A 17758-nucleotide genomic window follows, 5' to 3' on the forward strand; every position below is an offset into this window, starting at 1 on the left:
CCTTCTTTCTGTATGAGGATCGTACGATTCCTGTCTTTCCTTGTCTTTCATGACCTTGATACTTTCAAAAGTATTGGTCAGTTATTTTGTGGCTGGGTTTGTCTGATTCTTCTCATAATTAGATTGAGGTTACACAATATTGGGAAGAATACCAGAGAAGTCATGTACCCTTCTCAGCGCATGATGTGACAGTATCTTACTCCTGGTGATGTCTGCCACATTTCTCCACTGTAAAGTTACTACTTTTCTTTTTATAATTAATAAATATTTTGGCTGAGAGACTTTGAGATTATGCACATATCCTGTTTCTCCTTAAGTTCTCATCTATTAAATTTAGTATCTCTTGGTGGATCTTGTCTACAACAACCATTAACTATGGCTTTGTATTTCTCAATCCTTTTACATTTACTAATTGAAATACTTTTCAAAGAAAGAATTGTCAATTATCCACCATCAGTATTTATTTTTCATTCATTAATTCAGGTATTTATTTGTATTAATATAGATTTATGGGTATTTATTTTATTCTTTGATAATAATCACATGTTACCATTACTGATTTTATTGATCCAACTGTTCTAGCTTTGGGGAACCTGGCTGTCTCAGTTGGTGGAGCATGCAACTCGATCTCAGCATTGAGTGCGAGCCCTATGTTGGGTGTCAAGTTTACTTTAAAATAAAATAAAATAAAACTGTTCTAGCTTTGGTATTGGGAGTTCTTTCAGGTTGGCTCCCATGCCCTTCTGACAAAACACAGCATTTTCAAATCACTCTATTTTCAGTGTAAAAATTTTTACCAAACCTCGCCAATTATATTAATCATATGCTAACCTGAGATACTGATTTCATCTTCATTTCTTCAGCAGCAACAGCAGGAAAAGAACAAGTCGAAGCACAATAATAATGAATAAAAGAACTTTCTTTTGAAGAGAGGTTCTGAAATAAAGGAAGTGCCTGAACCCAAGATAATGGATAAGAAAGCTCTAATTCTCCACTGGTTGTACTTATTTCTGTCATAATGTCTTTCAATTTCAATTCTTCTCTTTGTGAAATAGGACTGTGTAGCTCAAGGAAAATGAATTCACTGGATTTTGCTACAAAAGAAAAAAGACACCAATTTTTACCAATAGTGTTATTTTTCAAGGGGATTATAATTAAAATAACTTAATTATTAATAACAGTATTTTGTATGTTAGTTAATAACCCAGGCAATTTAATCCCAAAACAGGCCATTAGTAACCGAGACTCAAAACTCACAAATTTTAAACTCTTCTTGCATTAAAAGGGAAACTCTACAATGGTATTGGTTGCTGTATCTCTACTATCTGGCATTTAGTAGGTATTAGTAAACATCAGTGAACTTGCAAATAAATGAATGAATGATAACTGAGCATTTAATTATTTTTCTCTAGCCTCCTCCATTTATCAAATCTACCAATTAAAAAAGTATTCTGATCAAACACTTCCTTCAAAATCATTCCGTTTTATCAATCATTTCAACAATGGTCTCAGATGACATTCACTCCCCCTATAATAATTATAAATAACTACTTTTATTTCCCCAACTTCTCTATTTAATCATGAATTTTCCCAATTAATTTGGAGTAGGACAGCAAAATAACCACAGTAGTCCTCCCTTATCCATGGTTTCATTTTCCACAGTTATAGTCACCCATGGTCAACCACCACAGTCCAGAAGCAGATGATCTTCCTTCTGGCCTATCGCCATCAGGTCAATAGTAGGCTATCACTACATCAAAATGCCTATGTCATTCACCTCATTTCATCTCATCACATAAGCATTTTATCTTCTCACATCATCACAAGAAGAAGGGTAAGTACAGTATACTAAGGTATTTTAAGAAAGACCACATTCATGTAACTTTTTATTACAGTACATCGTTATAATTATTCTATTTTATTATCAGTTATTGTTGTTAATCTCTTATTATACCTAACTTGTATATTAAATTTCATCAAAGGTATGTACGTATAGGGAAAAAGCATAGTATATACAGAGTTCAGTACTATTTGTGGTTTCAGGCATCTATGGCGGGGGGGATTTGAACATATCCTCCATGGATAAAGGGAGGGACTACTGTAATATTAAAGGTATAGAATTTAGTTCACTTCTTACCATGTTTTATATGCAAGGGAGTACAGAGGGCAAGGCAGAGAGATCAAAGAGGTAAGAAAGAACCTTACTAATTTGATTTACACAATTCTAAACTAGACTCTTTAGGAGTTGAAAAGCAAAGTTGGGAGATATTTAAGATACATTTAAATAGACCAGGTTTGGGAGCATTCTCCCAAAAGTATTCAATCCAGTCTTAGAAAAATGATATATTTAAGTAAACTGAGTTTTTTTAGAAACTCAAGAAAATGCTGAAGGTAAAGACTTCTGTATTTTATTGAACGTTGCCACTGATGAGCTGTCACAGTTCATTATGAAACAAGGGCAAGAAACTCGTAAAAAGATAGCCAGGGATGGCAACAGACTTAAGGGTAAGGTATTCCTTTTATTTTAGAAGATAATTTCTCTTGGTTGAGTAAAATTATCAGGAGAAATTATGTAGAATAAATAATTTATCTTGCATAACATTAAGGGTTAAAATTACTTTTAATCCAATGAACTTAATTTCAATTTAATGAAATAATTACATTCTATTAAATTATTTTAGAAGAAAACTACTTTATCTACAGGACTTCTCAGGCTACTCCAAAATTTAAAAATCATTTCATACTCACATTGCTGGCTTAATATGGAGTTTTCTAGTTGGGTCTGAATCTCTTGAAGATAATTTGCAGAGACCCAAAGGAAAAGTATAGCATGACTCCTTTTACTGTGATCATCATCCTTATTTTTCCATAACCCAAACCTCTTTAAATGTGTGGTATCCACTAGCAATGAAACTTCATTCAAGGACACTAAAACCAAAAAAAGATAACATTAGGAATACAACACTTACACACTATTTATGACTCTTCTTTAATATACGATGTTTTTCAAAAAGAATGATATGCAAAATTTTACAAAATATTATTTCCACTGCAGAAAAAAAAGCCAAAAAGAGATGACAATGACAACTATCTGATCTATGCAGAAAACTATGCACAGTATAACTTAGAAAACTGTAATTTCTATTTTAGTCAATACTATCAACCAAGACCCCAAATGTTACCATAAACCAATTTATTCCAATGTTTCTTCTCCCAAAATATCTGCATTCCACTATACAGACAAGCCACTATCAAAAGATTCTCAAAAATATTATGAGCTTTTAATGGTCTAAGATAGTATTTCTTATAAAATTCTTCCAAGTTTAAACAAATAAATTAATTTAATTAAATTAAATACAATTCTTCCAGGTTTTACTTCTCAAAACTTCTAGGTTATCACTCAGAATTATGAGACTTTCTCCTGGTAAGCTAAAAGAACCTTCTTTGAGGATTTTTTTTTTTTTATTCAAATAAACATAGAAAACTAGTGTAAAGAAGTCCTGAAGGTCATCTGGTCCAAACTTTAAGAAAATATGCATCTGAACTAGGAATACAAGTATCAGTTAAGTACAAACTCAAGACGAATACCTATTTGAGATGAATCTTTTTGTACTCCTCCCCCCATTATCTCCTGGCACCTTGCTACTCAAAATCTAGTTCTCAGCCTGTGACACCAGGATCACATCAGAGTCTGTTAGAAATGCAGATGATTGGGGAGCCTGGGTGGCACAGCAGTTAAGCGTCTGCCTTTGGCCAGGGCGTGATCCCAGCATTCTGGGATCGAGCCCCACATCAGGCTTCTCCACTAGGAGCCTGCTTCTTCCTCTCCCACTCCCCCTGCTTGTGCTCCATCAGAAATTTTGGCTTACCAAAAAAAACCCCAGAATACAAAAATCCCAGGTGATTCATATCACTCAAGACTGAAGTTTGAAAAGCATTTTATAATTAGCATTCAAATACTTAACTAGTCATCTTAAGGTTCCCACACTAAACATTCTATTTTTTTAACTTTTTCTTACGATCAATTAATCCATTTTAAACATCTTGTCTTTATTTCTTTCCTATTTCCTCCTCCTTTCATTCATTCTTTCCTCCCCTTATTCCATTTCTTCACATCTTTTTCTTGCTCCTTTTCTGTGTTTCTATTTCTCCTCTGTGCCAGTTTACACGTTTGCCTGCCTACACTATTTCACTGTTCCCTTTAAAAACATTTTATATAACTTCCTTCCCTTTTTAATTCTGTTACGACCTTTTATTTATTGGCATTTTCCTGGGTAATCCTTTTTAAAATCACTTCTCTCTATCGATCAATCTGTTTCCATCGATCTATCTATCACCTATCTACAGATCTATTTATGTTTTATATCTACTCCGTACATACCTATCTATCTTCCTATCTAGCTGTCACCACTCAACAATCTTATTTTACTGTAGTGTTTTAACTGAGTTCTTTTTAGATTTCTTTCCCCACTATCCACAATTGTACTTAATTTTCTTCCTAGCTCCTCCTTTCAAACACTTCTTTCTAACTCTTATTCCCACAGTCTTTATTTTATTTCTTTTGTATTTACTCTTTCCTACAGGCTCATCACTTTAAACTTCTCTTTCTTTCCTCCTATTTCCTATCTTGGTCCCTTCCTTTTTCTTCTCTCTTTGATAGCTTATTTCTGTATCTTTTCTCAGTCCAATTCATTCACTGTCCTTTTCTTTCTCTATTTTTAACCTGCCTGTATAATACCTGCCTTTCTTTCTTCTTACTTCCTTTCCATCCTTCCTTCCTTCATTTCTCTCTCTCCCTTCCTCTTTCCTTCTTTCATTCCTCCCTCTCTCCTTCCTCCTTCCATTCTTTCCTTACTTTCGTTTTTAAACATTTTTCTTTTCATCACTCTTTTGTTCTCTTTCTCTTTGCATCTATTTCATCCACTCTTTCNNNCTGGCTTATGCCTTTTAAAGTCTGTTCTGTCTCTCCCTATCTCCATCTCTCTCTCTCTACCTAGCTATCCTACTTTATTTTACTGTCTTTTTTTTTTTTTACACTATGACTTTGCATTTTTTTCCAGTTTTATTGAGATACAAGTATCAATTAACTGTGTATAAGTTTAAGCTAACGTTAATTTGATACACTTACTTACTGCAAAACGATTACCATCAAAGCATTAGCTAACACCTCCATAACTACCATTTCATTTTCATGGTGAGAACATGTAAGATCGACTCTCTTAGCAATTTTCAAGTATATAGTACAGTATTATTAACTGTAATCACCATTCTGTAATTATTGATCTTATATCTGGAAGTCTATATTCTCTAACCAACACCTTCCCATTTACCCCATGTCCCAGTCCCTGGTAACCACCATGCTAGTCTCTATTTCTGTGAGACAGCTTTTTTAGATGCCACATATAAGCATATCATGCAGTATTTGTCTTTCTCTCACTTTTTCCAGTTAGTATAATGCCCTCAATGTCCATCCGTGTTCTCACAAATGGCAAGATTTCATTCTTTCTCAAGGCTAATATTCTATTGTATATATAAATCAGACTTTTATTCATCTGTCCACAGACACTCGGGTGGTTTCCATATTTTGGCTACTGCAGTTAATGTGGGATGCATATATCTCTTCAAGATCCTGTTTTCAGGGGTGCCTGGGTGGCGCAGTCGTTAAGCGTCTGCCTTCGGCTCAGGGCGTGATCCCAGCGTTATGGGATCAAGCCCCGCATCAGGCTTCCCCGCTGGGAGCCTGCTTCTTCCTCTCCCACTCCACCTGCTTGTGTTCCCTCTCTCACTAGCTGTCTCTCTCTGTCAAATAAATAAATAAAATCTTTAAAAAAAAAAAAATCCTGTTTTCATTTCTTTTGGATATATACCCAGAAGTGGGATTGCTGGATCACACAGCAGTTCTATTTTTAATTTCTTGAGGAATCTACAGAGTGTTTTCCACAGTAACTACAGCAGTTTACAATATCACCAACAATGTAGAAGGGTTCCCCCTTTCCTCCAAATCCTTACCAACACTTGCTGATTTCTTGTCATTCTGATGATAGCCATTCTAACAGGTATGAGGGGATATCTCATTGTGGTTTTCATTTGCATTTTTGTGATGATTAGTGATGCTGAGCATCTTTTCATGTGCTTATTCGCCATTTGTATGTCTTCTTTGGAAAAAATGTGTATTCACTTCCTCTGCCCAATTTTTAATCAGACTTTTGCTATTGAGTTCACTGAGTTCTTTATGTATTTTGGATACTGACCCTTTACTAGATATGTGGTTTGCAAATATTTTCTCCCATTCCATAGGATGCTTTTTTGTTTTGCTGATGTTTTCCTTTGCTATGCAGATGCTTTTTAGTTTGATGGTATTCCACTTGTTTATTTAAGTTTTGTTGCCTCTGCTTTTAGAGTCAAATCCAAAAAAATCATTGCCAAGACTGATGTGAAAAAGTTTACCCCCAATGTTGTTTTTTTTTTTTTCCCTAAGAGTTCTTTGTTTCAGATCTTACATTCAAGGCTTTAATCCATTTTGAGTTGATTTTTGTATATAGTAAAGATGGGAGTCCAGCTTTCCCAACACCATTTATTGAGGAGACTATTCTTTCCCCATTGCATATAATTGGCTCCTTTGTTGAAAATTGACCATATATGCATGGGTTTATTTCTGGGCTCTCAATTCTGTTCCACTGCTCTGTGTGTCTGTTTTTATGCCAGTACAAAATTATTTTGATTACTATAGCTTTGTAATATAGTCTGAAACCAGAAAGTGTGATGACTCCAGTCATGTTCTCAGGACTGTTTTGGCTATTTGAGGTCTTTTGTTTTCCAGACAGATTTTAGAATTTTTTTTATTTCTATAAAAAAATGTAATTGAAATTTTGATAGGTATGACAATGAATCTGCAGATCACTTTGGGTAGTATGGACATTTTAATAACATTAATTCTTCTAATCCATGGGCACTGTAACTCCCCCATTCTGAAAACTGTCAGTGAAACTGTCAGCAAAGACAAACAGACTAAATTACAAGAATAAGAACCTTCAGAAAACTGCTCAGCATTTCTTCCTCACACAGCTCACAATCCCAAATAACTGATACCATTTCTATGAAATCTAGACAATTACTACTAATCCAAATGTACCAAATTTTTTATATAAAAGCATAATTTTCTTTAGAAAGACTGCTTCAAAAAGTTTCCCTTTTAAAAAAAGGAGATTAACACCATCCTTAAGGAAAATATACCTCAGTACCTAATTTTCCCCATTATTCGGTTTATTTTGTTACGGGACTATGGAAGAAACTGAAAGTGGGAGTTGCCTATCATTTTTCCTACCCACTATCAGGAATCTTAGTAACAGAATCATAATTTTATTTAGGAGGCAAGATGCTTAGCTTTTAGAAACTCTATTTCCTAGCTTCCTTTGCAAGTAGATGTGTGATCATATGACTATATTCTACCTAAGAAAAATGTAAGTAAAAGAGGTAGGTGGACATGCACATTCAAGAAGTCTCCTTAAAAAGGCAAGGGATAGGTGGTATGTGTGTTTTTTATCATTTTCCCCTTTCTCCTAATTTCCACCTAGAACACAAACATGATGACTGAAATATGAGCAGCTAGTTGTCCATGAGACAAACTTAAGGATGAAAGTTGTATGTCAGGAATGATACAGGAAAAAATAAAAGAAACTGGGCCTCTGAAGTCCAAAGAAACACCGTACCAGCCATGTTCAGCCTACCTCTGGATTTCTTCTTCATGAAGGAAAAATAAATTATTTTCTTTAAGTCACAGCCAAACATAATTAACAGCTAATATAAATATGTAAATTAATATTTCCCTCAGCTACTGTATAAAAAGAATAAGCATTTAGACTTCTATGTTCCCCATCTATTAAAACCTTTCATATGCATGCCTTGTTTTTAAAAGATTTTTATGGGGCACCTGGGTGGCTCAGTCTGTTAAGTATCTGACTTTGGCTCAGGTCATGATCTTAGGGGTCCTGATATGGAGCCCCATATTGGGGGTCTGTACTCAGCAGGGAATCTGCTTGTCCCTCTCCCTCAGCCCCCTCCCCCAACTCATGCTCTGAAATAAGTCAGACAGAGAAAGACAAATACTGCATGATATCACTAACATGTAAAATTTTTTTTAAAAAACCCACAAGGTCATGGATACAGAGATCAGATTACTGGTTGCCAAAGGTAGGCAGTGGGTGACTAAAATGGGTAAAGGAGACAAAGCGTACAAACTTACAGTTATAAATAAGTCATGGGGATGTAATCTATAGCATGGTGACTATAGTTACTAATACTGTATTATACATGTCAAAGTCACTAAGTGAGATCTTAAAAGTCATCAATCACCACAACAGAAAAAAAAACCTTTTGCAACTATGTATGGGCAAGATGTTAACTAGACATATAGTAGGGCTCATCATGCAATATATACAAATAACAAATCATTATGTTGTACACCTGAAACCAGTATATTGTTACATGTCAATTATACCTCAATTTTAAAAAAAGGATATGGGAGGAGCACTGCTACCTAGGTATTTAAGTATAGATTACTGTACTTCCTTTTAGGAAATTATTATTTTCCTTTAAATCACAGGTCTTTATTTGTTTCTTCTAAATAGTTAATGTTACATTATCCCATAATAACTTATTAAAATATCCTAATTAGGAATATCAATATTTTTTATTCTGTGCCTTGCCTTATATATTCTTACTACTTATAGTAGCTTCCTAATTATTAGATTATCATAATATACAGTTATGGATTCTGTACATGGCTATGTGGGGAGTCCAATTAAAGTTACTTCGACCACATCTTCAGTCTTGGAACAGAAGCTTCCTCTCTCCCCTAGTCAACTTGTGAAGTGCTATTTGTGTCTATTTTTCTTCCTCATTCTTTTCATAATTCATTCTCTACAGAGACTATTCTTTATTGCTTCTTATTTGTTTTCTTAGTGTCATTATTATTCTGAAAGGATTTTAGTTGGGAAGAAAATAAGAAAATGGTCTGAGTCTCTGTATAATGCAGGTACAGTTTCCAATCCACTTTGCCTTACTCAGTAAATGGTATAAAAAATTTCTCCTAACCCCTATGCAAAACCATTTTACATGTTTGTGTGCAACATTATACATTTTCCTTACAGTTTCTATTTTCATACATTTCATCATACCAAAATCTTCTTGCTTTCAAAACTTTATTTCTGTTAGTTTGAGTCCCTTAATATTACTGGTCATTAAAACAATAGTAATAAAATATATTAAAATAGTCTTATAAAATATTTTAACTCCTTTTAAAGCTGCTAAAAAAAGTGTTAACTTGAAATACATTATTAACCTCAGTTTTACTTAATTGCTATACTGGACAAAATTATGGAAAGTTGGCTGCGGAAAGATTTCAAAGTTTTTGCTATTTTATGTTCAAAATTACAGTGAAAAGAAATCATAAGACAATGACAGCTTACCTTGAAATGGGATCTTAACATACTTTGTCGTGAACTAAAGAAAACATAAAAAAGGAAAAAATAAGTTACCACTCAATATAAGTTACTATTCAAAATTTTCAGTTTTTTTTTTTCTTTTTCAAACCACAACCATGTATTCAAAGTCTACACTAAAAGTGCTCAAGGGGAGCCTGGCTTGTTCACCCCAAACAGCATGCAACTCTTGATCTTGGGGTTGTGAGTTCAAGCCCCATGTTAGGTGTAGAAATAAATTAAAATTTTATTTTAAAATAAAATCTTCAAAATAAAGTGCTCAAGCCTTTTTATCAATAAGCCAAGAAAATGTCTCAGTGTAAAGACCTAGTTGGGGTTTTTTGGTAAAGACCTAAATTTATGGAAGAACCTTACACATGTAATTTAAATCTCAATATGCTCATTTATAAAAACCAGTAAGACTTTACTTAATATATTTTTCAAAAATGTTTCCTGAATATTTATGGAAGAAATAAGACAAAGTCCCAAGAAACTGCCAAGAGAACCCCAAGGTCTCAATGACTTTGGTAAATAAACCACAAAACAGGGTTTGATTCTTGGCTTTGTTGACATTCCCAGCATTCATCTTTCCGTGTTACAAATCCCTTCTGACTGAAGATTCAGCAAAGTTTTTGTTCTTTCAGCTCCTTCTGTGCCAGGAATTTTCTCTAGGAATCTTTTATACACATCTGACCTTAAGTGTTGCTTTTATAACAAACTCTCAGGGTCATAGAGCACCTAAAATCTTAAATGTTCCATCTAAAATAGTCTCTTAAATTCATTTTTTCCATTAATGTCAAATGAATTCATGGCTATTTATTTATTCTTCAGTTACGTTTCTCTTTTGATCAAACATTTATGAAATTGTTTACGAAATCGGGTATAGTCTGTGAGCACAAAACAAAATTAAAAATGGTCTTGGTACATGGGTACCTAAATTAACTACCAACAGAATTCCAAGTAAGTAGCAAACAACGTCCAGTGAAACCACAGGTTTATTGTGACTCATTTCTTTTTCCAATTTAAAAATTATTTCATAGTGTTGTTTCACAAATATAAAATTCGTTATTTCAGAGTCTAAGTCAGCCAACTAAAGCAAAGTTCAGGCAAATGGCCATATGAGTTAAAAGGTGAACCTGGAGTTCAAATCCTGTCTCTACCACTTATACAAACAGTAAGTAGATAAATTTAGGTTACTTACTGAACCTCTGTCACCTTTAGATAAGAGGTTTAATCAAAAGAACTATTATCATTAGACATTAACAGCTGATTAAGTACATTATCTAGTTGAATTTAGTCAAACACACCTTATTATTAATCCTTCACTTTCACACAACTGCTATATATATTTGGTGTATATTTTCCCTTGCCAAATTCTGACATACTTCACTAGATCTTTAATCTCATAAAACATATCTTAGCAAATGTAAATAGTTACAGAAAATGAAAATAAGGAATTTTGCTTTTGAGATTTTATAGACAATACTACAAAATTATGAACTAGAAGTAGTATGTCTATGTATCTTGGCCTCTACTTTGTCATTATTCTCTCATTCTTCCACAATAAGTATTCTTATCCTGTATCAAATCTTTCAGCATGGCAAGGATCTGATAATCATTTACACCTTTGATGACTAAGCCAACATGTAACCTCTCCCAAAGGCAAAGCCCTATTCCCAGAAAAAATGTAATCCCCAGTTGGGGAAATAAGACAGATGTTTTTGTAAGAGTAAGATAAACCCAGTTCTCTGAAATCATACCATACCTATTTTATAACTTCTTACAAGAGCCAGTATAGTTCTCTGAATACAATGTGTACTTAATAAACATTTGTCCTACTATCAACGAAGCTGAGAAACAAAAAATGAAGTGTTCACATCTACTGCAGCATTCTCTACATTAAAAAAATAATAATAGTAAAGGTCCAACTATAAGAAAATGAGCTCTAATTTATGTAAATAGCTTCCGAACATAGGTATTTTTCTAGTTTAGCTAAAATGTAATAACTATCATGAGCGAGAACAGTATCTCCAGCTAATCTACAACACATTAATAGGGATTCATTAAGCATCTGGAAAATGAGTTTAATTCTCTTATTTACTCCCCCACAAAAAAAGTTCTTTAATTTCTAATTTGCAAAGCATTATGAACTGTGTTTGGAAATAGAATATATAAAAAGTCTCCTGAATCCTTGAAAGTTTTAAGACTTTTGCCTTTTTCTTTCCCCTTTTCATGTTATTCATTATTTTTAAATTTTAAAATTGCTTATGCTCTCTCCTTAGTAACATAATGTTTTAATATTTACAGAATTCCTCTCAGCCTTTCTTCATATACATATATTTTACCTGTATATATTTGCTTGGATTTACTAAATCACTTTCCTTTAACTAGACATTTAAGTTTTTATTTCAATTATAAAGAAGTGTCCCAACAAACATGAAACAAATTTTGAAAACCTCCTTTATAACATTTATTGAATATTTGCACTCCCCTACTCCTTGCAATAGCAAATACTGGGACAACCAAAATGTCCCAACAGCCAGGAATTAAGGACAACCCAAATACCCCAAAATAGATACGTAAACTAACTTAATACAATAATGGTAAGTTACAAACAGCATATATGTCATATACTTTTGATTTAAATATATATGCATATCCAAACTGAAGAATATGGAATGATATACACTGTAGAGTTAATGTCAAATGCATCTGGATAAGCAAGATTACAGATATTCTTTAAATTGTTTCTTAAAATAAAATAAAATAGTTTCTTTACTCAATTGCAATTTTTTTGTTTGGTCTTATTTTTTGCCCATAACAAGTCCACCTAACTATAATACACAATTAATAGATTAACTAATGAAAACCCATTGCTGAATGTTTATGTTGGATTTTCTTCCCCTGACTACTCAATTATTACCATATATTTATATTATCCAATTTTTTATCATTACAAACAACTCAACAGGAAAAAATGATTAAACTGAATTTAAAATAAAAAAGTAAAATGGGAGGGGCAGGGTAGAAAGATAATAAAAAATGAATGAAATTCCTTAAAGAAAAAAATTGTAAAATCACCCCAGGCATGCCAAAATCATTAATATCTAAAAACTACTGATCAGAGAATATTAAACAAAATTGTTCTTGTGTTTTCAATCAAAGCAATTTTAACTATATCACAAGCTACCATTATTTGTAGATCCCAGATTTTGCTGGATTTACACATGAAACTAGGCCATCCTCCTGCATAGTCACCAAGTAAACATCTACTTTATGTCTTAAATCATATCCTGTCTTCTCTGTGAAGTCTTCCCACATTCCTACAGATATTCCCATATGCATGCACCCTTCTTGTACATATTTCCACTTTATATTTTATCACAATGCAAATATCTATTTAGGTGTCGGTCTCTTCCATTAGACTACAAGTTCCATGAAAGGAGAGAGTATGTCTTACTATTTTATTTTTCCCTGCCCTATCCCTAACACAGTGACATAGTAATAAAACTTTTGGGAGAATACCGGAGTTATAATCTGACATAGTCAATGAAATTCAACTAATATTTGAAGTGCCTATTTAGGATTGAGCCATTTATGAAAGGTGTAAAAGCGAATAAAAGCATGGCTCTTCACCACAAGATGTTTAAAGGTTAATGGAGAGGTTTAGGCAAAAATATAAACAATTATAAATCCATAGAATAGATCTTACAACAGACGTACAAACAAAGTGCTATAAGTACACAGTAAAAGGAGAAGTTACTTCTGGTTAGAAAGGAGAAATCAGGAAAGGCTTCCTGGAAGAGGCTATATTTCAGATAAGCCTTAAAAAATGGTATAAATTTTAACAGGCAAAAATAGTAAGAAAATATAGAGAACTGAAGAATTCAGTTTACAATTTAAACCAGCAAAATTAAGATTTCTTCTTTTTGCTTTCAACTATACCCTGAATAAAAATTGACTTTACCACCAAGTAAGTTTAAGAACCCAATGAATATCAGTACTATATATGATCTTTTTTCATACACGATCTTCATTAGAATAGTCAGATCAAAGATATAATTTTAGGATAGTCCCTTATGATTTTAGGATATCCCCCCAAGTAAAGACATGTCTCAAAGTAGGTATAATAACATATTCAAAGTGTCCCATATAAAATTAATTTCAATTCTATTTTCATTTGTACCAAAAAAAAGACAATCTGTAAATGCCTTGTCCATAATCCAAAATTGAAAAAACAAAAACAAATTAAATATACTTACTGTAACACAACCTTTAGAAGCTCCTTTTATTTTACCAATATAAACAGAAGTAAATATAAAATCCAGTTGTAGATCCATCTCATTACTAGGTATAATACAGGAAATGTTTTCCATGACAGGATTATATGGACATAATTCAGATGAAGCCTAACAAGGAATAAATTATAAAATGCATATAACCCTAAGTATTACACAAATGCTGACAATGATTTTCAAAGTCAAATAGAGCACCAATGCAATAAAACACCAATGAAACAATAACCAGACCACCAGACTTTTTTATAGAACTGACCCAATTCTTCATCACACCTTAGAGAATAACAGCCTCTGACATTACTAAAAAATAAACCAATAAAAGTTTTACTGTAGTTCTACACTGGTGGTCACTGATAATCATCTCTTTAAAATAGGATAATAAGAGGCTGATAATAAGAATACTGACAATAGGGGGCGCCTGGGTGGCACAGCGGTTAAGCGTCTGCCTTCGGCTCAGGGCGTGATCCCGGTGTTCTGGGATCGAGCCCCACATCAGGCTCCTCCGCTGTGAGCCTGCTTCCTCCTCTCCCACTCCCCTGCTTGTGTTCCCTCTCTCGCTGGCTGTCTCTATCCCTGTCGAATAAATAAATAAAATCTTTAAAAAAAAAAAAAAAAAAAAAAAGAATACTGACAATAAATGATTTGAACATCACTTCAGAGCTATACTTTTTCAAGTACTATGTCAAAACACAACTGGCTGACATTAAACCAATGAGACACTTCCATCTGTAATTTTCTGTAAGAAGGAAAAGACAAAGGACTTACCAAACTGCAAGGTTTGTGACACTACTCTAAATGCTTTCATATGTTACTTCATTTAATACTCAAAATAATCTTGTGAGGTAGGTATTATCATCCTCATTTAACCTATGAGTTAACTCAGGCTTGAAGAAGTGGCCTACCCAAATGACAGAGCCGGGATTTGAACCCAGGTCTGTAATCTCCAGAAACCACGTTCTTTCCTCTATTTCATGCTGCCTTAATTGCACGTGAGGAAAAGGAATACTTCCAAGTAGCCACACTACTGGAAGACCAGACAGATAAATATTGGAAACTGTTTAATTCTAGGAAATGTTTTGATAAAGTAGTTAAATGTCCAATGAGAATCATCTTTTAAAAAAAGAAAAAATATTCAAGTCATAGAATATTTAGACTGAAAAAAATATAAATGACCAAAAAAAATTAATTCTTTCTCTTCAATAAAGACAATTATATATTTCCTTCAAACTAATATGAAAATTATCTCAAAACTCAAACCAGAAAAATTTGTAATTTTTATTATAATATTCTGGTTAATGAAAGTGAGTCATTAGTCAATACTCCATATTTCACTGTTAATTATGAGAAAGCAAAAATAAATTACCTGTACAGATTCACATGTAATCAATGGTAGTTCTGACAATGCTGATTCAGAAGTACTCTCATTTTCATTAGTGATGACATGGTCTTGCTTAGGTTGTAATTTAAGAATTTCTGAACTTTTATGTTCAACGGGTCCTTCTTCATCACTGGAAACAACAACTAAAAGGGAAAAATTATTTTTTAAATGTGTCACAATAATCCCACATCAAAAAGAAAGCTTTCTAATTCATGCAATATACCTTTAATAATCCCATTAAAATTTAATCATCTAACTTTGTCCAACTGAGAAGCTGGACTATCATTCATTATCTGATTTATACTAGGTACATAACAATATTTCCATATCCGTGCTATTATTTAACAGTTACCTGCAACCTTACCTTCTGGAGGATGAAGACATTTAAAAATGTATAAAGCCATGAGGAGAACTTAGGAACAAGTTCTAGCTAGAATAATAAAAATGTATTTTGCCATCACTCTAAATTGTACTTAAAAAAGTTAAGTTTAAGGGGCGCCTGGGTGGCACAGCGGTTAAGCGTCTGCCTTCGGCTCAGGGCGTGATCCCGGCGATCTGGGATCGAGCCCCACATCAGGCTCTTCTGCTATGAGCCTGCTTCTTCCTCTCCCACTCCCCCTGCTTGTGTTCCCTCTCTCGCTGGCTGTCTCTGTCTCTGTCGAATAAATAAATAAAATCTTATAAAAAAAAAAAAAGTTAAGTTTAAGATTAAAATTTTAAAAAGAAATTGTATTTTAATGCCTGTTACAGTAGTTGCCTCTAGGAGGAAGCAGTGGATGCCTGAGAAGATGTGGAGACTATTCACTATGTATCCTTTAAGACCTTTTTCTGTACCATATGAGTGTATCAAATACTTGAACATTAATTAAATCAAAATTAATGACAATAATTATATAGCACCTAAACTCTGCACTTCAGCTTCATCAACCAAAATGTCAATAATAATGGTCCTTCCAGAATCCTTTTAAAACTACTGAGATGAGGGACTCCTGGGTGGCTCAGTTGGTTCAGCACCCGACTGTTGGTTTCAGCTCAGGTCATGATCTCTTGGGTCATGGTATCGAGCCCCTCAGAGGTCTCCATGCTCAGTGGGGAGTCTGCTTGAGGATTCTCTCCCTCTGCCCCTCCCCCAACATGCATGCACACACGTGTGCGAACATGCTCTAAAATAAATAAATACATCTTTAAAAAAAAACTGAGATATATTATAGTTCACAATTCTAAAAAAACTAAAAACTAAAAACAAAAAAACCCCACTTCTAAGTAATCTACTGTTTAACTAAATCACTATTACAAAATTTATGAACAAAGTCCCAAAAACCCCGAATTTTCTTTTTCTAAAGCTAACATATTCCACAGTGATGTCATAAACAGCTATTGCCTCAGCAAAATTTGAGAGGAGAAATAGAACAACTAAGTAAAGCAGAGAAAATTAAAAAACATTATTATCCTACTGTTACTTACTTGGTTCAACTGATATCAAAGATTGGTTCCCCTCACTGTGTTCACTTAAAACAGGCTTTTCTATTGTATTCAACTCATTCTCATCCTTCTCAAGCAGGGTAGAATTCCCCACAGTATCAGTGGAAATACAGCTCTCAAAAGTTTCAGTGGTTGAACAGTCAGAGGTACTTCTGGGAGCAGAACTCAAAGCCAACTCCTGACTATTAAGTGAGGACAGTTTGGCAATATCGCTTTCTACAGGTTCAGGTGTAATTTCTTCAAGCACTTCTGAGTCTTGATGATAGTTTTCACTTGAGTTTTTAAACTCAGCAGATGCTGTTGAGTCCTTTTCTTGTTTTTTCTGAACATAAATGCATACAGAAAATTAGCATTAGTCAGATATGGCTAAAGAATATTTTTAAAGTTTAAATTTCTAAAGAAGAATATAAAAGTAAAAATATTATATCATTTCTATAACTACAGGGATAGAAAACTACACAATTATACAATATTACTCTTGCTAGGTTCTCCCAAGTAAAAAGATAGAGAGAATTTGGTCTGTCCAATCAGACACCCAAACATTTTTTAAAAGGCTGCAACATGGAAATTCCCATATTTACAAGTGGTTCAAGTTGTCTCCCACAACCTAAGTCAACTTTAGAATAAGAAGTTTTTTTTACAGTTTTATTTTGTAAAAGGAATGAAGCCAAATGACATCATGTGACTTTATTAACAAAAGCAAAAAATTAAAAACTTAAGAGGATAACAATTTGAAAAACTATCAAATCAATCACTGCCTTCACATCTCTACTACCATTTAAATCAAAACCATTTTTTGTAACTCAAAGCTACTGAAAAGTCCTAAAAGGCCTTGTGAATTAAAGGAGTAAAAAAATTCTCTTCTTTTACTTTTATTAACTGTACACTAAGTTTTGAAAACAGGTGTGTGTGCATGAAGTATGGTGATTCTTCACTTTCAACAAACTCTCTAAACCCAAGGTAGAGAGTCTTAAAGAAGTTGGTAAGTAAATTACTACTCATAAAAGAAATCTGGTAATAATTTTACACAGAATATGAAAAAGCAATTGACTGGACAGTATGAACTGAGTAGTAATAATATCTGGTTAAAATAAGAGAAAATAAAAGAGAACAAGTCCAAG

General features: G+C 33.4%; 1 protein-coding gene across 1 annotated transcript in view; it reads right to left on the bottom strand.

Annotated features, from left to right (window-relative positions):
- SENP7 (SUMO specific peptidase 7) overlaps positions 1–17758 on the bottom strand; it is a 155316-nt gene that overhangs the window by 21013 nt on the left and 116545 nt on the right. The window contains exons 10-15 of the mRNA XM_040621177.1: positions 16620–16959; positions 15141–15298; positions 13742–13888; positions 9468–9501; positions 2749–2928; positions 832–1094 (exon numbers count right to left, since the gene is read on the bottom strand). Of these exons, the coding sequence (XP_040477111.1) occupies positions 832–1094; positions 2749–2928; positions 9468–9501; positions 13742–13888; positions 15141–15298; positions 16620–16959 (1122 nt within the window). The remainder of the gene's footprint in view (positions 1–831; positions 1095–2748; positions 2929–9467; positions 9502–13741; positions 13889–15140; positions 15299–16619; positions 16960–17758) is intronic.

Source organism: Ursus maritimus, unplaced genomic scaffold, assembly GCF_017311325.1.
Source record: "Ursus maritimus isolate PB19 unplaced genomic scaffold, ASM1731132v1 scaffold_4, whole genome shotgun sequence".
Classification (NCBI taxonomy): Eukaryota; Metazoa; Chordata; class Mammalia; order Carnivora; family Ursidae; genus Ursus; species Ursus maritimus.